Source organism: Lepidothrix coronata, unplaced genomic scaffold (genome assembly GCF_001604755.1).
Source record: "Lepidothrix coronata isolate B3197 unplaced genomic scaffold, Lepidothrix_coronata-1.0 Scaffold24, whole genome shotgun sequence".
NCBI classification, from domain to species: domain Eukaryota; kingdom Metazoa; phylum Chordata; class Aves; order Passeriformes; family Pipridae; genus Lepidothrix; species Lepidothrix coronata.
Genome location: NW_016690204.1, coordinates 4,424,214 through 4,451,634, shown reverse-complemented (window position 1 = coordinate 4,451,634; position 27,421 = coordinate 4,424,214). Strand labels below are relative to the sequence as shown.

At 36.0% G+C, this 27,421-nt stretch overlaps 1 protein-coding gene across 35 annotated transcripts in view; it reads right to left on the bottom strand.

Moving 5' to 3' along the window:
* Positions 1 to 27,421, bottom strand: part of RBFOX1 (RNA binding protein, fox-1 homolog 1) — a 1,165,955-nt gene that overhangs the window by 12,807 nt on the left and 1,125,727 nt on the right. For 6 of the 35 annotated variants that reach the window (XM_017808961.1, XM_017808955.1, XM_017808951.1 and 3 more), the window contains one exon: positions 3,017 to 3,069. The exons of 26 other annotated variants lie outside the window; for them this stretch is intronic. In XM_017808961.1, coding sequence (XP_017664450.1) covers positions 3,017 to 3,069 — 53 coding nt within the window. Of the gene's footprint in view, positions 1 to 3,016; positions 3,070 to 20,001; positions 20,067 to 27,421 lie in introns of all 35 variants that reach the window. 3 more of the 35 variants (XM_017808958.1, XM_017808950.1, XM_017808952.1) reach the window with 2 other exon arrangements.

The window sequence follows — 27,421 nt, the reverse complement described above, 5'->3', positions numbered from 1 at the left end:
ATTTTTACACAAAAAACATAAAGTGTAATATGCAGGTACCTCCTAGAATGCACTTGGAAGAGACACTAAAAATATAGTTTCTTTACAAACTATGAATTTTGATCTTATAAAACCTAAAAGAAAAAAAAAATAGATTGAGTACTGATTTGAAAAATCCACTAAAAATGCTAAAGATGCAAAATGAACAATGTTCTGCAACCAACACGTAAATAAACCAAGGGTTTATTCTGGGTCTCATTCTGATTTATCCAGACCTGACAGGGCAAGATGCCCATTGCCCCCCATCAGCCAAGAACCTCAGGATTAATTCTCCCCTAATGTAACTATTGCCAGAGATTTGCTAGAGGAAGGTCTTCAGAGATCCTTGTTAAAATTCCATCATCAGACTGCTAGGAGGTTTCTGATAGTTTCCCTGCCTCTGTTCTAGCTCAGATCTGTTTGCAAACCCTTTAATCATTCCTGCCAGAGAAGATCTATCCCAGAAGTGCAGAACTTCTCTTCTGAAGAGTAATTATTTTTAGCCTCAGAATGCACTGGATGCAATCAGGAGTGAAATGCTTTTAAATTTCCCATGGAAGGACCCCTCTGGCAGACACCTGAAGAGGTTTTCCTTAGGTAATGTGCATTCAAGAACAGACACACATATTTAAATAGAAATGTGTATATGGACACGATGTCTGTTCATTAACACATTTATCTACTCAAGATTACTTTATTCCCAAATCAAATAAGATTATTGTGTGGCTGAGGGCTAAGTATCCTCTGGCAGGAATGATAAAGTATTAAGGAGAGAAGAGTGAATATTACCAGAATCACCCAAGACCTCCCATTTCCATTGGATGACAAAGTTCCAACCAAAACTTTACTTCTTATATTACTATTTGAAGTCTACAAAGACACACATTCTTTACAAGGAAACAATACAAACATACATATACTCACATTTCAAACATTGAGCATATTATCAGTATCTTCACTTTATATCAATTCTACAAACACAGTCAAATTACTGCAATTGAGTTTAGGAGCACTAAAAAAAGCACTATAAAATCATACTGCAGCTGTTTTGCATGCATCTGAGAAACCACAGGAAGGTTAACTTTGGTTCTAAAGGTTTATGTAACTCTATATATGCTCCACGTATTAAAACAGAAAACATCAGGTAATAAATTAGTTGCGAGTCAACTTACAGATTCAAAAGACCAAATTCAACTTTGGCAACTTGAATCCCAGGAATACGGGCCAGAGAGTTATTTTTTTATAAAGCCAAAAGTCCTTCAAATTCTATTACTAAAACTTTAGTATATTAGAAACAGCAGACACAGGCTTTCATTAGCTTTCCACTTCATATCTTATAGCAAAAAAAGGCACCTACAGCCACCTATGATGGATGTGTTTATCACATGGTCAAAAACATACCTAGCAAAAATCCCTTATTGTTGAATCAATTCAACAGAGGTAATCAGCTGGTAAACTGAAAAGTTTTAATAAATATACACAGAGATCTATTTCCTTTTGTGTGAATTTCACTGAATGTATTGATAAATAAGAGTGTCATATTTTTTACTGGAATTCCAGTACAGAATGTGTATAATGCAGTCTTGGGCACTTAAATTGTGCCTGAATTGAGGAGAAAAAATGTCTTTATTAGAGCAAAAATTATTGCTTAGAAGGGTTCACTCTGCAAAACAGGCCCCCCAGACCCCACATCTTACTCAAGAATTCCAAGCATAAAAATTGCTAAAATAATTATATTTATTCTGATTTAGCAAGGCTTAGATTTACAAATTAATAGCCTTCCTACTAGAGCTCACTCCAATGAAGAGCTGAGCAGGAAGCTCAAGGGAAATAATGGAAGCCAAAATCCAAGTCTAGTGATGTCAAGAATGTGACAGGTATTGACTTCTCAAAATGTATTTTATTCATGATATAGGACTTGGAAAAACACATGTTAAATCAGGTTTTTATTACAGAAGAACTTTTCAGATTACCACCAAAGTTGCTGTAGCTAGCATAGACATTACTACAATTTTAGCATATTTTGGGTTTAGCTATGATTTGCTTTTTCATACATAAATGCTCTTTATTTGTTGCTATGTAGAACATTATGGCATAAACAGAAATCTCATCACCTTTCACTTATTTCTGCTAATATAAAAAATCTATAAATAAACACTTCTTAACACCAACATTTTGTTTCACACTATATACCCTTTCATCCTTCAATATGAACAACTTCTATGAACTCAATTTTTTGCATAACATTATTGGCAGAATAAGTCCCATCACTATTACTATTTATATTGCCTTTTGATTTCTTATGTATAGCAATATAATACCATCCTTACCTGAATTAAGACTAAACTTGTTCAAACTCTATTGCTTAAAAGAGAGAAAATCCCTTGATATATTCAACATATTTACAAAATACCATTACCCTTTAAAGACATTATTCATTCTTCTGTACCCAAGGCTTACAACATGATAGTATATCAAGACTTTTTACTTACTAGAGAGCGATCCTCTGAAGGCACAGACCCTCTCTCCCACTATCTTATCCATAGGATAGACTTTGTGAGTGCTTTAGGGTCTGCTGTACCCTTGTGGGCATCATTTGCCCCCAAAGAGTTGAAAAGAAAATTGTTAAATCTAGAGCACTTACAATGTCCTACAAACATCCAAGCCTTTACTCTTTTCATCAGTTCTGTTTGGTTTGGCTTTTCGAAAGTCACAGTCTTGATTGCACTGCCCAGTAAGTTTTTATCAGAAGGTTTAACACATCCTTAAGTACTAGGCCATATGATATTTAAACTGGACACAAAACACCAAAGTCAGCACAATAACCTGACGGCTTTTCTAGGGCAGAACCTATAGGCTGAAGCTACAAATTAATCAAACTATCCCCAAGATTTATAACTCTGGACTTTCCTATGCCTTGTCTTACGATTCAATGCAGCATGTGAAAAAGGATATTGAGACCTGGATGGATGCATCAAGAAGTATCAATGATTGTTACCTGCAGAGGTGTTACAAGAAATTTCATCTGCTGCAACGAAGACGAATTGATTTCTGCAAGAGAAGATAAAATTCACAATACTGCTTGCTGACTGGGAAATGTGCTAGCTGCCAATTGACTTGATGTTTACAGATGGGGTAGGGGAAGGGTGCTTAATTTTAATGAATGTAGCAAGAAAAAGTGTGGACGTATTTCAGTACTATAGAGTTCATAAGGATCATGAGGTAGACATGCTGGGATCTTTTAAATGAAATAATGGTGACATTTGGATATGGACTATGTACAAACTCTTGCATTGGAAGCTTCATGTTTAGTGTTACAGATATGTCAATATATTTATGAAGTCTAATAAAAATAAAACAATATATTGATATAGCTATTAAAGGGCACTACTGCAAAATATGTAAAAAGCGCTTTGGAAAAAAAAAATTAAATTGCAATTTACTTTGTGCATCTGAAAGGAGGATATCAAAAGTAAAATATTTTGCTTTTTCTATGTCTAATATAACTGCAATCAGAAAATTAATTTTCTGCTATTTGTTAAAAAAAATGACATAGTATATTCTCATATACTGTCATCCAAATACATTGAAAAGTCTTTTGCAGAATCTTAGGAGAATAAGCTAGAGATATGAGTAATTTCATATAAACCTTCTCTTGCAAAATTCTTTTATAAACCAGGTAACATAAAAAGAGAAATGCTAAATACACTAATATTTCAAAATGCAGAAAACTTCCTTATGCCACAAATCCTGACTTGTCCTTTCCGAAGTCAAGGCAAACAGGATTTGGGTTAGTGGAAACCATGTTTAAGGATTAACATCGAATGATTCTTTTATATGCACATACCCAGCTTCTTTGCAAAGTTTTGGTGTTGTGCAGGATTAATAAAGAACCTGGGTGAAGTTTTAACACTTGGGTTCACAAGTTTTACTTGTTTTACTCCCAACTGCACAGAGCTCCTGCCTCCTGCTCTGCCAGGCACAGCTTTAAAATGCAAGAGCCTAATAAATAGGAGCCAGAAGGAACTAGGTCTGGCTGGTATTAAGAACTACCTGGAAAAACTTAGCTCTGGAAGCATTAAGTACCCTGAGGATCCTACTGAAAACTATTTTGTTCAGGAGCAAACATCTCTTAGGGGTAACAGAGCCTTGAAGATATAAACCCCAAGAGAACAAAATCTATTTTTATTACTTCACCTACAATGTATTAAAGAGAGCTGAAATTTTCATTTTGAAATCTGTGAACCTTGTTACTTAGAGGTTCGCATTTTAGGGGAACAAACAAAACAAGGAATCTGCAATCTGTACTACAGGGACAGCACTGACTAAATCCAAAAGCAATATCTGATCACTGCCTCTGCCCTACCAGAGATACTTTTAGTGTGAACTTAGTGATCAAACTGAATATTCTTTCATTTTCACCTGGATGTACAATTGCTAGTTTTACACTTTATTTTGTCATCTGCAACAGTTTCACAAGCTAATGAGATTTACCTTGCATGTAATGCTAAAGACATGAATTAAAAAAACCCAACAAAACAAAACAAAAGGGGATCGATTTCACAGTATAAATACAGAGCTACTCTGCATTTCTTAGGTAGCATAATTTGTCACTGTATTTACTGCTATCACCTCTTGTGATAATTATAGAGAGAGAAAAAGTTAGAGGCTTGCCTAAAAGGGATTCAGCCAGTAGCAATGCAGACTTACCAGCTACTGTTGAACAGAAAACCCTTCTGATTAATTTCTACACAGTTATTAAACTGCCCTCTCACCTAAATGAAAAGATCACTTCTCCTTAAAAACTATCTCTAAACAAGTTACTGAGAAACTCCTTTTTTTATCTCTGCTCAGAACAGTGGAACACTGAGCCCCAGACTCTCTGTGTTCAGATGCCAAAGTAGAGAATTATCTGCAAGGATAATGTGCTGGGTTAGTACCTACAGAAAGAACCCAGAACACCCTGCAATTTGTCTTTTGGAATGGCAAACGTTATTGAAACTGCTCTGAAATCTTACTTTGTTTTAACCAACTCGTTAGTAATTGTCAGTAGAAAACTAATTAAAAAAAGAAAGGAACCCAAAGTGATACCTATTTAAAAACCATCTACTATAAGCATTCCTTGTTACACTGCTTCCTAGGAAGATACTGTTTTCCCTGTGTTTTGATTTTGTAAAATTAATTTCACAACTCCATAAATAAGTTTTAAAAGTAGAAAGTTACATACTGGTCAGCATAGCATCTGTGAGAATGAAAAGACTAGATGCTGGACTTTGATAAGCCAGTTCATTTTTATTTATAGAACTAATTAGGTGTTATTTGTAACGATTACAATAAATTTTTTAGAAGCTGGATGGCTTTAATGTTTTTATAGTGGCAGTTTTTTATTTAACTAAATTCTATACTACTGTTCACACAGACCTAGAGGGAGAACTGCTCATCAGAGGCAGCACTACACAAGTTTTCTTCCCAAGTGTGGACAACCCCAAAGTCTGCAAACGGAGTCCTTCAGAACAAAGCTGACACTCTGGTGCCTCACATTCCATCTGTCTTAAAGCAGCTGGAAAGCAGACCTGGCAAAGGACACCTAACCCAGCTCAGTCCTTTGCAAATGTAGGGCTGTTCCCTTCAAAGAGCAATTTTCTGCACTAACTATACTGAGTATACAAGGCTTAAAAGTCTCACAAGGAAGAGATGATGAAAATTCATGACGCGTTTTAGGTCGGTTTAGTGTTCCTCATCACTGCTACACTTTTAATGATTCAAAAATGTACAAGAAATGTAAGTGGACCCAACTTTATTATGCAATAAGCCCTGCTCTATTAAAATACAGAATCACTTTCATAATTTAATTTGTGTATTAACAGCAAAAGTACAGAACTAAATTTTTACTGCTCACTGGTTTATACTTCAGATGTAAAAGAACACAGATTTAAAAACTAGAAAACATTTTTTTTTTGTTTAAATAAAATTTTAAAAGTTGTTACCGGTTATAAGGGAGATTAACAGAAAAAAAAAATTGAAAGGATAACATGACTAACACGTTGATCTCAATGTACAATTGGATATATTCAGCCTGCTAGATACTCACACCCTGGGCTAAGTGCAATCCTTTTAAGTGCAGGACTGGCACCCTTTGGCAGTCTGAGCTCTCTGATGGAAACCCAGACAGTGTGGGTCATGAAAATGTGCTGCTGGGACTCCAAATGGCTGTGTTCCATCCCAGCAGCTACTTCCCAAGGGCAAACACTCTGCACACTATTGCTCCTCTCAAGCCTATATATCAATTCCTTGTTTCTCCTAGCAAATTGAAAACTAATACGTTTTTTACCAGTATGGTAATAAAGATATTTTTAAAGTTTGAAAAAAAAAATAAAATTTAAACACTTGATATGCTTCCTGAACTCAGACAAGAACAGAAGGAGAGGACAACAGAAGTACTATTAAGTGATTTAGATGCGCTTTCTTCCTTTGGGGTAGTTACTGAACCTGCATTACACCATCTTCAGAAGGTCTGAATATGTTCTAATTTCCTCTGCTCCATTCCCTGTAGCCCCTTTGGCAGACTCCTAACAAATACTTGCCTCTGAGGCCCCACATCTGACATAAACCTCCCTGTTTTGGCACCTGCTCTTTCTCCCCAGCAGACCTTTTGCACATCCAATGCACTACGTGCTTTCTTTCTCTCTCCTTGATGCTGTGAGTTAGATGAAAACATGCCACACTGTAGCATAAAACAGAGTTTATTGTTTTTTCTGAAGCTCTGTAATCACTGGAGCCTGAGCCTTATCCTGGCTATGACTGTTTAATACACAAAACTACTTCTGTGAAGAAACCTCATGTGAATTTTTGCTTGTTGCTAAACTGTCCTAGAAAGGTGCAAGCTGTGGTAGAATGGACAACAGCTTTAGGAGAGAAATCTCATTATGCTCTGTCAGCATTTCCACTCTTGGCATTATTTTTCACAGAGTAACTTCAAAATAAAAAGAAGCATGATTTTCCACATGCATCTTTCTGTACCGCACTTTTTATTATAGAAGAGCTTTTATTACAAGATTCTTCATTAGCAAAGTTAGAGCTTATGCCCTCAGGAATGATCTTCAATCATTATTAAACTAATATTTTGTATTGGGACAGGCATGGGGCTTGCACTATAAAACCAAGTATTGTTTGGAAGTTTTTCTGATGGCATGAGGTGGCCAGGAAAGCTTCAGCTGTCAGAATCACACCCATACTCTGCAGCATCAAATTTAAAAGAGAATAACAAAATATTTTCAGGTTCAGCTTTATCACCTCACTAAAAGTAGCCTGTTCTAAATTACAGCAGGTCACTGAATTAAAAGACTTGTCTAATAGAGTATTAAACCAAAATATTTAAGCAGGTGAGGAACAGGAATTTAAGTGAAGCTCGACTAAAGTTTTTATTATATATATTATCTAGTGAAAAATATTACTAATAACAAATTACTTCAGTAAATGTTATGTACTCACAGAAATTAGGTCTTCTGGACTATTCAACTTTATTTTAAAAAATAAAAAAATACCATAACCTAATTTCTTCAGCCTGTTTATACTACCACAAGTTTATTAAGAGGCCTGAGATGTTCCATAAGTTTATTTTGTCAGTACTTTACTAAAAAAATAGCACTTGCCCATTTTTCAAGAAGAGCTCTCTGTTGCTTTCTTGCTTCCCACAGGTCACATTAACTGTGCTGAAGCAGTACAGGAAAAACTTCCACACACTAATTCTAAAGCCTCCTGACCTGATGCAGAAGCCACATGCATATCAACGCTGAAAGGAAGCTTAAATAAGGTCATATATGTGAAAATTAGTAGAAGCGTGCCAACAATTTGTAATTACTATTTGTAGCAATTACTATTTGTAATTACTAAAGCATTTTTAGCTTTTAGTTCTACAGGAATCTTTTCTGTAGGTGCGTTTAGTCTTGACTCTCTTTTTAAATTGCTTTTAATCTACATATCCTGAGAGTTTGAGGTACCTGCTATTCCAATGATTAGCTTTTGATGTACATGTTCTTTACATGCTCCATCAGGAAAAATTAGGTTAGAGTATTATCAGCATTTCTATCTAAGGAATATTCATGACTTCACTTCAAACTCTTCCAAAATTCCTTTAACATTTCCCATCCTCATAAACACTAACAGCAGTGATCCCAGCCACTGGAATGTTAAATAGATTCCAGAACAGTGAGTGAAATTCTGCTTTATACCATCTTCAGTACAATACTGAACTTCAGCCTCCTTCACACATGGAAAAAATGGGAATTCTCCTCACTATTAAGTTGGGGTGAAAGTTTTCTTTAATACTGAAACCCTAATAATTCAGTTAAACATTAGTACATACAACTTTTATTAAGTTTTCTACAACTAAGTAGACTTTAAAATAAAGGTCATTAGCAACTTAAGTAGAATGGAGCTCAGAAAGAACAGAAACTTCCAACAGATTTGGTACAGACTTGGTACAGACTCCCCCACTGATCCTGCCTGAAACATAAGAGATTTGCCTACTTTATTATTGGAAAATTCAGAACCTGGAAGTGAAAGAGAGGGAGAGATTCAGAGAATGGGTCTCAGTTCCAGGTTTTTATGACTTGAGGGATTTAACCATCACAAAGCACAATTCCAGCCTAGGGTGAGGATGGACTGTCACCCTGAGTTCTGCCCCTAAAAGTTTCCATGTAGTTGTCCCAGCCTGGGAAAGGATGTACCCAGAGGGGTGTTTGCACTACTACACATTCCTAAAAAAGCACCAACCTACTACTTTTCCCCCCTGCAGTCCTTGGCTCTGCTGCTCTTCAGATGTACAGAACCTCTCCCAGCTGTGCCTTGGAAATTTATACATTTAGGTTTACATCTTTTGCCCCTACAAAGGTAAAAAACCCTTGTAGGGGCAAATGACCAAGTGTTCTCTGTTCTTCCTGAAAGGTTGGATGACAGTTGGACTTTCCAACATTATTTATATTTCACACAGAACACACTTAAGTACAAAATCTTGACACACATCTAATTTCACCCAGCACTCCCAGAAGTTTTCAATCCCTCTCCTTGGCAACACAGAGCTTCCTTAAAATAGAAGCCATACTAAAGGTCAAGAAGGATTTTAAGAAATCAGGACTTCCCTAAAAATAATCATACTAGCTCTAGGAAATTTGAAATGAAGGGAAATCATAATCCACTAACATACAGTGACTGTGCTTCATACACCTGAATTCTTAGGCTTTGCTGAGAAACTTCACAAAAGTAGACAGAAAAAATTTTGCTTAACACACAGGTGCAGACCCCCTCCCAAAAATATGGCAACTGCTGCAAATAGTGCAGAGCCCCAGAACATCAGAAATTCAGATGAAGGCAAACACAACAGTGCACAGAAATTACAGCGGGAAGATTTAAACTATATTTAATCAGCTGACTTTTTCTGGTAAGACCACCATGGGATTTACAAACACAGCCAGTATTTAGAGTTCAGGGATCAGAATCTCAGCCTGTAAAATTGATGCAGCTTAACTGAAAGCATTTTCACTGGAGTTATTCCAAACTGTATTCTCCAAGGATCTGGGGCTAACTATTGAGTGTAGCAAGGATTTTTCCCAGTAGAGTTATATGTTGTACACCTAAACATTTCTCCATTATATTATTAAAGATATTATTTTTCCTTCGTGCTCTAAATGTTAAGACTTTGCTGCTCTTATGAGGACTCTAATGTTGAGGGCTTTTTCACTATGAACTGTAATATAGCTGACAACTGGCTCCTTGAATGGCTCCTGCAATATTCAAGGAAGGACAAAGTTTCCCTTTAAAATCCCTTTATTGAGTCCTCCCCAACTCCCTCCTTCTGGTGTCCTAAATTTAAATATCAAGGCTATCAAAGAATTTAAACTTTTTAAGATTAGCATAATAACTATAATTAGAAGGTTGATTTTTGCTATTATCATGCTTTATATTCCCATTACTGTGAGATCAAAGTACATTATCATACTCATAGCATTTGAATCACAACACAAGACAACTAAACAACTTCACAGCCATACCTATAAGATACATTAAATGAAGTGAGAATAAAACTATAAATAATTCATGCAGTATCAAGCTTCAACAACCCTAGCAGTAACCAGTTTGACCTGATGTGCATCAGGAAAATATATTTTACTTTTAGACTAATTTCTTCAATGTCAGCTTCTTTTTTTCTGCAGAACTGTTCAGCTTGTTTTTGAAAAACAGAATTGTTCTGCTTGTTCAACCTAACCACTAATAAAGATGCCAAGACAAAGGGGAAGACGAGGATATTTTGCTTTCTTTGTCAAAAGGTGATGCTGTCCTGCCACCACCATTCCTGACCAGTTCACTAAATGCTCTTTTCTGAAATTTTGAGGTGGCCCTTGGAAGCAGATAAAGGAAAACCCTGCATCAGAATAAATTAATGTAGCTACTTCTGCAACTGTTAGTGCACAGAAATCACTAAAGCTCATCCTCAGTGCCCAAGCAAAGGCAGCTCATCCATCTGCCCAGGCTCAGCTGCCACTCCAGAAGGTCCCGTGTCCCCTTTGCCTCCCTGGGTCTCTCTCATGCCCCCGAGTGTCTGAAATGGCACTAAATCCCTGCCTCCAGGCAGCTCAACCAAGCCCTTAATTTGCCTGCCAGGTTAGGAACCTCTGCACTGCTTCTCATTTGCGTCTGCTTTGTGCTCAGCACAGGACATTTCAGCCGGATTTAGCCAATGACAAGATGTCTCTACCATAACTCAGACTGCCAAAGACAGCAGGAGACAGAAAAGAAAAGAAATCCCTCATTAAATTTCATCCTGCCACCGCTCATACAACTTCTTGCACAGGAATAATTTGTTTTAATGCCAAGAAGTACTTTTGCAACTGCACAAAGCACACCTTCAAGAAAAGAAAAAAAAATCAAACAAAAAACAACGCCTAACTCTTCTGGAAACTAATGGAAATGTGCATTCCCAAAACCAGTGATATGCCTGTATTATTCCATTTATTCAGAAAGAAAACAAACAAACCAACCAAACAAAAACAAAACAAGGACAAAAAAACCCAAAGGGAAAAATGGTCAACAGAAGGTGCTTTCTCATAATTTGTATTCTCATGTCAGGCTTTCCCCAGCAGATGGGCAGGCAGTTTTTTTAGCCCTCACACTGAACTAGCTAAATAACCCATTCAAATGCTACAAGAGAGAGGCTCCTTTTAGCACAGCCTGACATTGTTGCCATAAAACAGGTTGGAGAAAAGACAAGGTGTCCACGCTGCACACAGGGCAGATGTAATTCTGCCATGGCAATGTCTTGCATACAAACTCCCCTCCTCCCTCCTTCCATTACCCCTCAAACACTGCATAAAAAAAAATTTCCAGCAAATTGATGCTGCAATTTGCAATTTAGTATTGCTGTTGCAAAAAAAAAAAAAAAAAAAAAAANCCCTCAAACACTGCATAAAAAAAAATTTCCAGCAAATTGATGCTGCAATTTGCAATTTAGTATTGCTGTTGCAAAAAAAAAAAAAAAAAAAAAAGACTTATTTTTAACCTATGTCTCACATAATAACCAGTGGAAAAATCTGTAGCCCTTTCACCATTCACGTTAAAGATCTACACATTTTATTTCCTGATTTATTTATTTTTTTTAAACAGTATACAAATATACTTGGGTCTAATTCATATTACCTCCTGTATCAGTGGAATTTTTCTATGTATGATTACACTTTATGTTATATCTAGTATAAATGTATTTATTATTAATAATACAGAGTCTAAAGAATGCATATTTATCTGCACAAGGAACACAGGTGATTTTTAAGTAGATCTTAACATTTTAACATGGAACCTCAAACTAATAGGTGAAATTCTGAATACAACAAAAATCCATAGTAGAATTCATACTGATCTCAGTGGCATAACTGCTCTAAAATTATTGGCCTTTTACTGTTATTAACACACTCTATGCACTTAAATTAAATACTTGAAGAAGTAGTCCTGTAATTTTACTTCAGAAGTGCTCCATGTCAGCAATATAAGTTGATGGCAGTATGACCCAGGACTGCTAAATTAAGGCTATTTTTGAAGTCTTCTAATTTATATTTGAAAATTTTGTTTATTACTGTACTTTGGACAAATTGCTCATTCTCTTTAGGGCAAAGAGTACAGCATTTTGAAGTCAGCCTTGTGTAAAGAATCAATATTTTATCTACTAAAATACATAACAAAATGTACATTAATTTCTATAGGGGATTTATTCTTTATGTAGATCACATAATCTTTAAAATAATGCCTCAAAAACATACTTTTTTATTGGTTTCTGATTTCAAAATGATTACTGTGGTTTGCTAGTAACCATCATTTTAGCCACAATAAAGTCCCCTAACTCCACAGAGTTATGATTATAAACTTCTTTAGCAATTGTGAATAACAAGAGTTCTTTCCCTTTACATTATATTAAGTTTTGAATGACCTTACAAATTACTTGACAGCATGACTTTTTCATATTATAACTAAAATACCACATAAATGAAAACTTTGCCAGGATTATTTAAGAATTCATTGAAGAAACGCAAAAGGAAGTTTAGAGGCTGGTTGCTAGTTTGGTTTAAATGAAGACTTACTTTTTTTATGCATAGATATGAAACACCCTACAGCAGTTTTCAGCAAAAACTTCTTTAGGATACGTGGGTAAAAGTTCTATTCCCATTCCGGCTGTATTCTTACAATCTCATGTTTGCCCCAGGTGGGTTCTTATAGTATTAGAAACTTGACAAGCCCAAAGGTATGTGGAAAAAAATTCTATTTAAATACCTAATCAAATGCTTTAGACTCCTTTGAGGTGGGAAACGCTACAGTAAAAACATGCAAGAGTGTAAATTGCCTCTTTCTTGATTAATTTCTTCAACATTGTTATTTAAAGTTTGTTCTTCTAATACTTCCTCACCTTGCCTGGAGCACATTGCAAATTACACGGCTAATCCATACAGACCATATCCATGTCATTCCACTTTTTATTAATAACATTTCACTCCTTCATCTTCTCTCTGACTCTCCCACAATGCTCTTAATTCCTCCTCGGTTTTAAAGCACTCAGGCTGACAATACTTAGAGCGTGTTCCAATCTGCCTCTTCGTGGTCTATCAAGCCAATGATCTGAGAACTAAAAAGTGTATAATTAGCCCCTGACATGTCCAAAGGAACTGTTATGGTCCATCATGTCACAGGCATTGACCCAATAGACTGTAACAGTTTTGGTCTGTTGGATTAGGAATCAATGTTTTAGTAACTCCCTAACACCGTATTTATCCAGTCTGCTGAATACAGCCCTCGGAAATATTTTAAAGCCACGCTTTCTTCCAATACCCTCTGAGAGCAAAGTCCATGTGATCTAGCAGTGAGATAAACCCTACTTTAAAAATATTAACCACTCCTTTTTTTCTCCTCTTTTAGAGAAAAAGTATGCACGAAAATTCCTCAAATGAATATATTCACAATCACAGTTATTTACTACCAACTTTTACGCTAAAGTAAGAAACTCCCAAGTTAAAAGTCATGCTACATAACCTGATATAGGCTGGATCTATTAAACAAAAAGCAAGAGAGGACACTGAAGTTGATGTGTACAGAAGAGGTGCCCTGATTTTGGTTTTGGAACATAAGCATTTAGCAGCTCTTGTTGTGTTCAAGGAGAAGGTGGAAGCAAAGATACTGAGCACCTTAAGCTTGGAGCACTTGAGGAAGCCAGGGATGGAAATCTAGGTTTAAGTGTACCTCTACTTTCTCTCCCAATTTTTTCTTCATGATTTCCAGCACGGATGTCAAACCAGATCTTACAGTCATAGCCAAACCTTTCCTTGTACAGGGGGATTCTTAAAATATCCTTCAAGATTACAATGAAGGAGAACGGACATTACAGTTAAGAGAAGTAGGGTATGAGGGGAACAAGCTCTGACAGGATAAAAGTTTAATAATTGGTGTTTACCATAATTCTTGGCAGTACCACTAAGCTTTTTCACTACTGTATCACCTCAGTTTTGAACTAGTGGAGTGGTTTTAATAGTTCCATGGGTATTACATGAATAGTCACACTACACACAGATGAATCAAGCCTTCAGAGTATCAGTAAACATATTAATTCCACTGAGTATTAGAGAATTGTATCAAAATACCAAAGCAGCTTTCTAGAATTGGTAGAAGATTATATTTTTTATGAAATGTAATTGCTTGCAATGTTTTCCTACATTGATATGACTCACTGTGTCTCCCCAAAAAGCACTACATCTACAATATTCTAGAATGAACCATGTTTCAATCATTGGAAAGTCCTGTATACAACACATTTTTATTTCAGGAAATTCCTATTTCAGGAAGTTCCTTACTACATCAAAATCCCTGCTCACAGAATTTCAAACTCTTTTTTTTTTTTTTCTACTACATTTTCATTATTGAGAATCACCCACTTTTACTTTCTAACTCATTCACTAAAAGGTACTGTTATGGTTAGAGCATGAGTCATATACTCTATTTATTCCCAAAACTGTGATCTGAAGGATGAATATGGATCATGGAATATTAACATGATGACAGTGACCTACTAGTTTACCACGGATCAGACAGACAAAGTCTAATAGGCAGATGGCCAAACCCATTACCTCCCTGTAACAGCCAAGTGAATGATTTGATTTGTATTTGCAATAATAGGGAATAAACAAGTTTTAGCTACCATATGGGATATCCAGGAAAAAAGCTAGACCAATCAAACACCACCACATCAAACCTAAGCATTTGCAGAAGAAAATTATTAAATATATGCTCCACTGTTGCTGTTACAAAAGCTAAACAAACCCTCTGTACCTGGTCAAGGATGCTAACCGAGCCTTTCAAAATTTGAGTAGCCTAGGATATGGGTTATACAATTCTTGTTTATGGACCCTCTTGTCCCCCAAACCTTCCCATTTCTCAAGATTCCACTGGTATAGCAAAATTCAAAAAGCTTTGAAGATTCCAGCTGGGAGTAGAAGGGTAAAGTTATCACTATATTCTAATTTTTTTCCTCTTCTAACCTGATTCATTTAGAAATTAAAACTGTGTATAGAGCTTTTTCTCCTAAATCTTAGAAAGTAGAGTCATGAAACGAATGAAGCACTACATGTTAAAATATTTATGCTTCTATAAAATTATTTAATGGAAAATTAAATTCTGGCTGAAGATGTTATTATATTTTATATGCACTCAAAATCTTATTTTTTTAGTATATATCTCTAGGAAGATCCTCAAAAAGATAAAATAATTTGAATAAAACTATAGTGGTTTTCATTGTTTATTCATGAAATAGAAGATCCTATAGTCTACAATATATTTTAAAAAAACAGCTAGAGAAGCTCATATTTTGTATTTTGTGTATTTTTATTCTTCATTCTAATTTCTCATTCTTTAATGAGTACGTTTCCAATTAAATCAAATCTGTACCTATTCTATTTTAAGATAATCTGACGACAAATATCAAGTATTACTCTCAACTACTTGCCCAAAGAGAACTGGAAAATATATTTAACTCTAACTCAGTAAACACTACTTGTTTGACAAAACTGAATAATACACATAGTTATGTTAAAAGTGTAAATTACTGGAACGTCAGGATTTTACCAGGAGTAAGATTTCAGATCTGGAATATACATAATTTCCATATGAAAAAACCTCTTCTCTCAAATTTCATATAAAATCCTAGGTATGACCACAGAACATGTAACACAAACTCATAGTGGAGGAAAAAAATAAAATATATTTTATACTACAAAGTGCTATGCGCAAAATATTTTGGAATATGCCTTTTTCTTTTTTTTTAAAAAAATAGTGGAAAAAAAAAATCAGCTTCCAGTGATGAGGGATCTAATCCAGACAACAAAGAAGTCAATGGGAATCTTCCCATTGTTTGGAGTGAGGTTTAAATTTGCACCAGGAGAAGGGAATTATGCTGAGAGCACAATCCCTGGGTACATCTGTGTGTGTGTGCATGTGTGATGGATGGGGAGAGTGTGTGTATATATGGATAGACAACCATACATATATAAACACACCTCAGCTCTGGGCACAGGGGGAGCAAGCAGCACAAGGGGGATGATCTGCCTTTCACACTCACTGCTGTCGGGGGTTTGCTTTACCACACTACCACAGACACTTTCATAAATATTGCTGACAAAGTTAATATGCAAGAAAGGAACATATTTCGTACTCGGATCGAAGATGCAATAATCAAATCATAGAACACAAAACCAATAGCCAATCAATGTGAATAAGTCTGCCCATAGGCTTAATTCAAGCAAGCCATTCACTGAGCTATGTGATGGATCTGTCAAATCCAGTACAGCATTACAGACATACCAGCAACACCAAGTGAACATGCAATGACAAAATGACAATACGCCCCACTGCCATGCTTTGACTTGTTCTACCTCATGAATATAAAATTTGATGACTTGGCTAGTTTCTCTCACTTTAGACTTGGACAGAAATCTAACAACTTTTTTTATTATTTTTTTTAAATATATTGAATAAAAGATGAATAAAAGCTGTACAAATATTTTACTGACGTCTGATTTAGTGTCTTTTGCACATCCTTACAATTGTTGTTTCCAAACGTGCTCAGTTTAAAGAGTTTGGCAGGCAAAGCTCCAGAATGGTGAAGAACATATATAGATTGATAGGTCCCCTTTTAGCAGTTATACTAGTTGGAAAACTTTACAGAAATATTTTAAATCTTGGCAAGTTAAACATGATTTTTCCTTGATCCACTTATGCAAAGACCTTCAAATCTTTAACTGCAATTTAGTATGATGATAGATCACATGGTATCAAAATTCAATTCTAAATGTTTTTGAAGTTATATTCAGCTATTGCATTGCCTCAAAAATAAAACAAAATGCACCTGTTTCCTTGGTGGTTTTGATCCTAAGAAATGACTGGAGGGATCTGCAAGGTCTACCTCTGTTGTGAAACTGGGCTTATGAGCACATGACCTGTCTTAACAAATACTTCGGGGTTTGCATTGATTGGTTCAATGATATTTCCCTGCCACCTGATTCTTCTCTATATATCTGTTCCTTGCCTATTTCCAGCAACATTTCCAACTGTGACAAACAAGGATACCATTGCATTTCTTCACATAGAGCCCTCTGACAGTGATCATTATCCATCGACTTGGTGTATTGATTCTGGAGTCCCAAATCTTTCTGTTAACCTTTATTTTTAATTTACCAAAACATGTCTCCAATCTAAAGATTTCCTCTTTCCATCTCCTGACTTAAGAAGCATTTCAAATATGGAACACTGCCATTCATCCTGTATATGAGTGGTGATCAGAAAAATAAAGCTTTTCTTACTTTTTAACTTAGAATGAAATAGTATTTCCATGATATGTCACTGCTTCAATAGTAAATACTCACTAGTTCTCAATTAATTTCTCTGGCCACCATTTTTTTACATAAACAATAAATATAGCTCATGTGTATTTAAATTAAACAGGGGCTCAAATGAACACTAAATAAGTGTATAAGGAGATATGGAATCTTCAGTGTTGTCAGAGGAATGCAGATGATTATTACATTGAGAAGAAAAGATAGAAGCAGTTGTACTGAACTATATTCCAGCACTTTCAATATTAGTAATTTCACAAAAGTTGCTAAATTAAATTCATTTAAAAAATGAACGAAAAGTTAATCAAATTAAACAAACTGCAGTTGTGAGTAATCAGAGGTATCCATGTTTGCACATAGTTTCCCACATGCAAAGAAATGTTTGAGCAGATTGTTATTTGTTTTGTTCTCTATGCTAGTTTTGGGATTCTCTCATAAGGAAATTCAGTTATGAGATTTGTAAAGGTATTCATTGGGGGGAAGCAGATCGAAGATGAGGGTTAACCACGGTTTAAAACGAGAAGCTAAATTAAAAAAATCCAAAAGATGTAAAATTAATTTCAGATATTTAAAATTATGCAAGCAAAGACAGGTTATTACAATTCTAATTAGACACAGAGTGTATCTGAAAATTAGACAATTTTTTCAGAAAAATAATTAAGGATTGTAACAACTGCATTATTACTGATTCCATCTCAAGCTTCCTTTACAGCATTTAAGAGCACTATCTTCCTAAACAAATCCTTTACCTTTTTTGGCAGCATAACTCTTTGTGATGTTCTGCCATAGCAGAACATGTGACCAACTGATATTTTATGTTCCAGCATTTGATTTCTTTTATGAGAAGGTACATTGATTCATAATTAAAGCATTTAAAAGTCATCTTGGTATTGGTTCAGTGTGTCTATATAATGTATAGGTTTAATTCATAGGAATAAACACCCTATAAAATGATCCAGGGACACCTGAGCTGGCAAAACCTGACTAACCACAAGAGGTTATTTATAATTGTGTCCTTTTGGTTTAGTAAGATTTTTTAGAAGGAGGAGTTGTTTTGCATTATAAGCTCACAGAAAAATATTAGAGCTGCAACATGCTAACACACCTTTGTGGAAATGAAATGAGACTATTGAGTAGCACTTCACCTGGGCAGGTTATCCTAAGTAGAAACAGTACATTGCAAACAAAGTGCATCCAGCACAAATCTAGTTGATAATTACTGACCCAAAATGAATAGAAAGTAGCTTGCTTACCTGTCTGACACAGCATGCCTCAGCCATACATGCAAATTATTTTATTCACATAACTTTAAGAAATATATCTTCATTACCCAGAATAATAAGCACTTGAAAGGCAAATATGCATGCACAGCATTGTAACATTCATACCATGGGACTTTGGTCTAAAAATACAGAATCCATGAACAGCACTTCAATCTAAGAAATTGTGCACTAAAATTTCTTGATCTCTTGATTTCTTTAAGAAGCAGAAACATTTATAGCATTGTCTAATTTAGCATCTAAAGAAATTTTTCAGTACATATTGAAGACTTGAGAAATTATTTCCATGATTCCAAGGGAAAATTTTCTTATATCAGGTATTGAGAAGTGTGACCTTACTTCTCGCTGCTATCAACTACATGTGTGTTTCTGTCTGTCATGATATATATATCCTCCTTTTACAACTGTACACTCTCCCAAGTACTTGAAAATCATTAGAGATAGAATAGATTTTAAAGGTACAATTTGTGAAGAAAACATAGGATATTCTCCCTTCTCATTTCAGAAATCATGCCCACACACCGCAAAGACTTAATTTTCTGCAATTTGACAAAATCCTATTCCTACTGAAGTCAACAGCAATTTAGACATTGACTTCCAAAGGTTCCCAATTTTCATCTTTCAAGAAGACACACTGATATATGTGACATTGCTCTTAGTTGATAGAAGTTAAGTCTTTGCATGTGCAGATTTTAATAATCTTTCTTTTCTGATCTTATTTCCACTAAATGCGGTTTATATTTTGAGGATAAAAATACAGAGCAAAAGAAGAAAAAACCTTTTTTTTTTTCAGTATTGAAAAAAAAATCTAATTCCTGGAAAGAAAGCAAATGGAAAAAAATATTGGTTTGCATTGGATAGTTCAAGCTTAGACACAGTTCATTCTCAATTTCCACTGACTAAAACAACGTCAATGAGAATTGAGGGCACTCAATAGGTTCAAGGTTCTAAATCAACTGAAATAATACTCCTAAGACAAATAATGATCTTTAGCAGCAGACCATCATGAATCTGTACATATACTTATCTACATTGTACAAGGGTCACAGATGTTAACTGGATGATCCACAGCTTGGCAATGTGCACATCTCATGCCTGATTCTCAATTAAGGCCCAAAATCTCCCAATTTGTGGCTATTCATGGATTATAATAAAACAGCCTGCTTTAGATATCACAATTATCTGCAGAGCAACAAGACAGTTATGAGACTTCAACAAGGCAGATTTATAGAATCATCTTCAACTTCCACTGGTCAAATATTGATGAGCAGGAAACGAGGTCTTACCTGTCACTGTAGGCAGCTGCAGTGGCAGTGGCAGGCTGGGCATACCGGTAGGCAGCATAACCACCCTGAAACACAAACTCACGCTCTAACTGGGTTGCTACAGCACTTCAAATAACAAAATTTTGCAAAATTTAACAACAGCTGAAAGAGTACTGTCATGCTGCAGTTCAGCTGAGGGGTTAAAATGCATAGGAAATAATGCAGGGCGACGTCAAGGAAATATTTCAGTGAATCGTTAAATAAAATTTTTCACCACCGACTTTTAAGATTTGTCCCAGAGATCAGGAGAAAGCTATGAACTCTGATGATGAACATAAGGCTTTTTTACAAGGCAACACTGTATTCTTCTCCAAGTTTTCAAGTAGTAATTGTTCTTACAAACAAGGTGTATGTATATTCATACAGCAACGCCCAACTTAAAAGACAAACTCAGCTAATAATCAATTCTTTTTTAGTACAAAATATGATTTATCATGCCTGGCTGATTAAACCTATGAATTTGTGCACTCAATTAACACTTAATGTTACATAGGTTTCCAATTTATACATAAAATTATAATGAAGAAGCAAAATTCTCTTCTTCCATGAATTAACATTCAGTTGCATGTAACAGTAATTCCAGCTGTTCAATTAAGCAAACAGGACAAACAAACACACATTGGAAAGGAATTGTGTGCAGTGATGCATTGATTATCAAACTGTGAAAACAGCAGAGCTTCCTGTTCAATGGACCACGGTGTTATATCAACCATTTCAAAATGATCTCAGCATGCCAATTAACAGGCACAGCCCAGCTCTGCAGATAACACAAACACGATTTACGTCCCAATTACAATTCTCCCCCCATCGCCCTCTGGGACAGGGGGCTCTTGTGGTGCCTTCCCCACCTACCCCCACCTTAACCAAGAGCTGAACAGGACAGTATCAGCTCGCTCAACTTTCAATAAAATTCACTTTTTTGCTGAAGTGTTCGCTTTAATAGATTGATTTTTTTTTCTCTTTTTCCTTTTTTTTTTTTTTTGGAAGGCTGCATTCACCCAAGATATTCTGCTGAAGCACGAAGAACAGGCCACGATGTGTCAGCCTTTACTGTAACAGTAGTACATTGTTACTACAGCATCTTTTGTGGGGTTTCTATTTGGATTTTACAAATCAAAACTCCCTCTTTGCAGAAAAGCAGTTTCAACCACTTTTACAAGCTACTTCCCCTTCCACCACCGTGCTTGGCAGAATCGCTTTCATCCCTAACACGTGTAAACCTTCGTGGCTTTGAAGCTTTGAAGCAGGTTGGGTTTGGAAATCAGTCGTTCAGCCGATAATGCCACATCACCCCGAGAATAAACATAAGTTTTACATATCCTGACAGCTCATTAGGAACTCCAGGCTTTGAATTGTCAGCTCACTCGAGGAACGCTCTTCCCGATTTTTTTCAAGCGCTCACACAGAGAACAGGACATTTCCCTCCCTGCTCCCGGTCAGCTCCCTGCCAGCAGCAATTGTGTCACACAAGCTCTGGAATCAGGCAGGAATGAGGATTTCATAATACCCTACGTGCTCCCTCCTTTGCAGGGAGCTGCTCCTCTGAGCACACACAGAGGCAGCGAGACAAAACGCTTTCTCATTTCAGATCATTTGATTTTTATAAACCAATAGAAGGCTATTACTGCCAAAAAATGTATAATAGGCACATATTGCTTGCAGGTATGTGCATACAGGATGTCAAATAATGTCACCAAGTGCAAACTGAGGCAATAAACAGCGAGGCTGAGGGAAGACAATGCAGGCTGCTCACTTGGTCTGGCCTCTGCCACAGGGAGAAAGGTGAGAGATGATACAAATTTATCTGTTCTTCCCTCCTGGTTTTTGAGTGCTAAATATAGCATTTTTCCCCTTTTTCTTTAATTTTTTTTTTCCCTGAGTGCTGATATGAGGGAGCACAAATTCTAAAAGCACGAGGAAGATATAAAACCTGTTTTCACGATCCAGTCCTGACAATGTGTAGCAGACTGCAGGTCAATCTGCAGCATGACATGATTTTATTCACCACGTGTGGGACTCCCTCCCTTGTCCTGCTGTCCATTCCTAAAACCCCTGACTTGAAAGTGAGAGCCACTCCATGTCAACCCAACTGTGATATGGAATTGAGAGCAGGCCACCACGAGCAGCTCTGAATCAGGCAAAAATGAGACAGGCTGTTCACATATCAGCTGCTCATGAATCTGCATCTGGTGGCCTCTGTGAGGGTTGGTTTTCTTTCCTTTAGTTAACTATCCCCCCAAAAAACTGGTCAGTCTGCGGTGACAGACCCTTTCCTGCTGCCTAAACATAGGTGCTACGTTCCTTTTTATGCCTGCATTTTAATTTGCTTTCATCAAAGAATGTCTGCTGAACAGTGAAGCTTGGCTCTGAACTTTTATTAAGACGTTTTGGATTCAACCGTTTGACATTTGTGAGAGCCCCGGAAAGAATGAGTATAAAGCAATACAAATAAAAAGAGATTGAAGGTATTGAATTTGCCTGAATTCTCTGGAGAACTAAAATGCAGCATGAATTTGGGTGCCAGGAAAAATATAATCCCCTACCATCCCATGTCATGAACTCATAATTTTAAAATGAGCTGTCATAAATTACACATTAAAACCTGCTTAAGGAAATTATTTTTATGGGGCTTGGTTTCTGCAGTTTTGGGGTCATACTAAGTTTTCTTATTGTTTTACTTCAATTACTTCAGATAATTTTTCACTGCAGGACCAAAATACTTGGAGGTAGACTTTGCATTGGGAATTGGGATGGGAATCTGATTCAAATCCCTGAACTCAGCTTCTGAGACAAGTTCTACTTTACATTTTTTCTTGAATTTTGAACTTAGCTGATATCTTAGATGAGGAATACACCAGTAAGCTTCACTACATACACATCTCTTGAGTAACATTAAATATTTATCTTCATGCCTTAGACTATATTACAAAATAAAATATTTACAACAAAATTATGTAATAATTACATAATAATAAACAACAATTTTTGCTTCTTATGTATTAGAAATGTTTTAGGAATGTTTTTTCCTCCCTCAGTCTGTACATTCATACAGTAAGTACCTGACTGTTATGCTTTGAATTATTATTTTGAAAATTCAGCTGAAATAACGAATTCAGACAATATAATGAAAAAATGTCTGTCTCATCTGTGCTCCCATATTTGCTGCTTCCAAAGCAATGATAAAACAGTGTTACAACACCTTAAGTAGTTTTAAAAAATAAGAATAGTTTCACTACACTACACAAATCACAATCTGTGAATAAATGCAACTGGTGGACTATTTTTGTAATTTATACACACAGAATCCATTTTCTCAACATAATTATTTGAGTATTACTATGATTTTACAAGAGTCTACATTCAGCACAACGAGGCTTTTCCATCAGTCACTGTGTCATACCTGTGGTAACTTATTGCCAAACACAGGCTCTTGCAATCCTGCTCTATAAAGGAACAGAAATGGGATGATTTGAATGAGTAAGGGAAGAAGGATGGAAAGAAAGATGCAGGGAAGGAATTTAGGCAAATTCCCCAGAGCAACTCACTGTAATTTTCCTCTCCATGTTTTATATATGTCTGTGGCTCGGGCAAACAGAAAAAGAACAGTGGGATCCATCAAAGAGCAGGAGCCAATTGTTCAAGAGAAATCTTAATCAAGTTTAGAAAGAAATCACCCACATTTTAGGTAGGATTCGATAAAATGAACAGAAAATTAAATGCAGCTGAATTTTTAAATAGTGTGTCTGTATCTGCAGTAAGAGTAATTTCCACAAAAACAAGTTATACAAACAGACATCTGTAGGTTATAAAACCTCATATACATGTGTGCACCTCCTCCTAATACAACTAAATTATTTTTTTGTGTGATCTTAGATGTACTGCATGTTGATTGTATATGTTCAAACTGACTCTAAATGATTGATATTTTTGGTTGTTTTTTCCTGTTACGAACATTTTAAAAATTTTATATGAATTTTGAGATTTAATTTTCCTCAGTTTTTATTTCCAATACTTCCTTTCACTCAAGGATCTCAAAGCATTTTGTGAACATAAATTAATCAAGGTTCCAAACCTTCTCTAGTATTGAGAATTATGCCTGCCTTATTAGCAACAAACAGAGGAATGATATTAAAAACTACATGAATTATACCCAGCACTGCAGAATACAGAAGTTGCCCTTTCCTTTTCTTCCACTCATATGGTGTTAAGGTTTAAAAAAAAAAATTTGTTCTGCTCATGGAGTAAAACTTTGGAAGAATTAAAGAGAAACAATCCACCAGCTCTTTGTGCTGGCTCAAATTTTGGAGCAGGGCTGTGGCAAACCTTTGTGGTATTTCTATATCATGTTCCCAGAGGTATTTGCTGCCTCAGAGAAGCTCTTGGTAATGTATCCAAGCAGACACCACCTGCATTAATTCCAACCAAATACAATCACCAGCACTGGTCTGGCATTTGTACTGTTTATATCACAAATAAAGATGAGAGATGAAAAGATATTTCATCACTAGATAGCCAAACTTTTTAAAAGGTATCAAGGAGTGTTCCAGCACGTAGAGAACTGGAAGGAACAACTCACTGCTCCCGGGAGACTCTTTTGCCCTTGGAAAAGTCATTTCTCCACTTCTCGTTCTGGTTCTGTGAGTTCCATTTGCAAAACTCAACAAATCTTTGGTACTTGAAAGAAAAATTTCAGTGCTGTCTGCAGATCCTTGCTTTTCACATCAGAACAGGGCCTTCCAGGGAACCTGATGGACTTCTACCTGAGGTCAAGGGAATGTTGCTCAGGTAATTATATCTGCTTTTCCCTTGGGAATCAAGCGAGTGCTCCACCCTCAACACCATCCTAGTTTTGAGGTAAAGGTGGGGGTGGCGGCAGCTATTGGTAGTCTTGTCCCATACCCCTGATCTGCCTCATTCTTGCTCAGCAGCTCACACAGAAAAGAAAAAAAATATCTTAAACCTCTGTGTGAGTATTTTGTCGTGGACTTTTGCCAGCTGCAGTATCACAGGTCAGGAGCCCTGAGAGCAGGCTGGAAAATCTTGCAGTGAACAGTGAGCCCGACCAAGGGACACGGTTAAACCAGATCACCACCCAGGGGCTTCTGCAGCTGCTGGGGACAAGGCTTGGAAGGTTCTCGTGTTTCTGAGCCCTCCCACGTTTTAGGTGTGGACTGAAGAATGACNCACATGCAAAGAAATGTTTGAGCAGATTGTTATTTGTTTTGTTCTCTATGCTAGTTTTGGGATTCTCTCATAAGGAAATTCAGTTATGAGATTTGGAAAGGTATTCATTGGGGGGAAGCAGATCGAAGATGAGGGTTAACCACGGTTTAAAACGAGAAGCTAAATTAAAAAAATCCAAAAGATGTAAAATTAATTTCAGATATTTAAAATTATGCAAGCAAAGACAGGTTATTACAATTCTAATTAGACACAGAGTGTATCTGAAAATTAGACAATTTTTTCAGAAAAATAATTAAGGATTGTAACAACTGCATTATTACTGATTCCATCTCAAGCTTCCTTTACAGCATTTAAGAGCACTATCTTCCTAAACAAATCCTTTACCTTTTTTGGCAGCATAACTCTTTGTGATGTTCTGCCATAGCAGAACATGTGACCAACTGATATTTTATGTTCCAGCATTTGATTTCTTTTATGAGAAGGTACATTGATTCATAATTAAAGCATTTAAAAGTCATCTTGGTATTGGTTCAGTGTGTCTATATAATGTATAGGTTTAATTCATAGGAATAAACACCCTATAAAATGATCCAGGGACACCTGAGCTGGCAAAACCTGACTAACCACAAGAGGTTATTTATAATTGTGTCCTTTTGGTTTAGTAAGATTTTTTAGAAGGAGGAGTTGTTTTGCATTATAAGCTCACAGAAAAATATTAGAGCTGCAACATGCTAACACACCTTTGTGGAAATGAAATGAGACTATTGAGTAGCACTTCACCTGGGCAGGTTATCCTAAGTAGAAACAGTACATTGCAAACAAAGTGCATCCAGCACAAATCTAGTTGATAATTACTGACCCAAAATGAATAGAAAGTAGCTTGCTTACCTGTCTGACACAGCATGCCTCAGCCATACATGCAAATTATTTTATTCACATAACTTTAAGAAATATATCTTCATTACCCAGAATAATAAGCACTTGAAAGGCAAATATGCATGCACAGCATTGTAACATTCATACCATGGGACTTTGGTCTAAAAATACAGAATCCATGAACAGCACTTCAATCTAAGAAATTGTGCACTAAAATTTCTTGATCTCTTGATTTCTTTAAGAAGCAGAAACATTTATAGCATTGTCTAATTTAGCATCTAAAGAAATTTTTCAGTACATATTGAAGACTTGAGAAATTATTTCCATGATTCCAAGGGAAAATTTTCTTATATCAGGTATTGAGAAGTGTGACCTTACTTCTCGCTGCTATCAACTACATGTGTGTTTCTGTCTGTCATGATATATATATCCTCCTTTTACAACTGTACACTCTCCCAAGTACTTGAAAATCATTAGAGATAGAATAGATTTTAAAGGTACAATTTGTGAAGAAAACATAGGATATTCTCCCTTCTCATTTCAGAAATCATGCCCACACACCGCAAAGACTTAATTTTCTGCAATTTGACAAAATCCTATTCCTACTGAAGTCAACAGCAATTTAGACATTGACTTCCAAAGGTTCCCAATTTTCATCTTTCAAGAAGACACACTGATATATGTGACATTGCTCTTAGTTGATAGAAGTTAAGTCTTTGCATGTGCAGATTTTAATAATCTTTCTTTTCTGATCTTATTTCCACTAAATGCGGTTTATATTTTGAGGATAAAAATACAGAGCAAAAGAAGAAAAAACCTTTTTTTTTTTCAGTATTGAAAAAAAAATCTAATTCCTGGAAAGAAAGCAAATGGAAAAAAAATATTGTTTTGCATTGGATAGTTCAAGCTTAGACACAGTTCATTCTCAATTTCCACTGACTAAAACAACGTCAATGAGAATTGAGGGCACTCAATAGGTTCAAGGTTCTAAATCAACTGAAATAATACTCCTAAGACAAATAATGATCTTTAGCAGCAGACCATCATGAATCTGTACATATACTTATCTACATTGTACAAGGGTCACAGATGTTAACTGGATGATCCACAGCTTGGCAATGTGCACATCTCATGCCTGATTCTCAATTAAGGCCCAAAATCTCCCAATTTGTGGCTATTCATGGATTATAATAAAACAGCCTGCTTTAGATATCACAATTATCTGCAGAGCAACAAGACAGTTATGAGACTTCAACAAGGCAGATTTATAGAATCATCTTCAACTTCCACTGGTCAAATATTGATGAGCAGGAAACGAGGT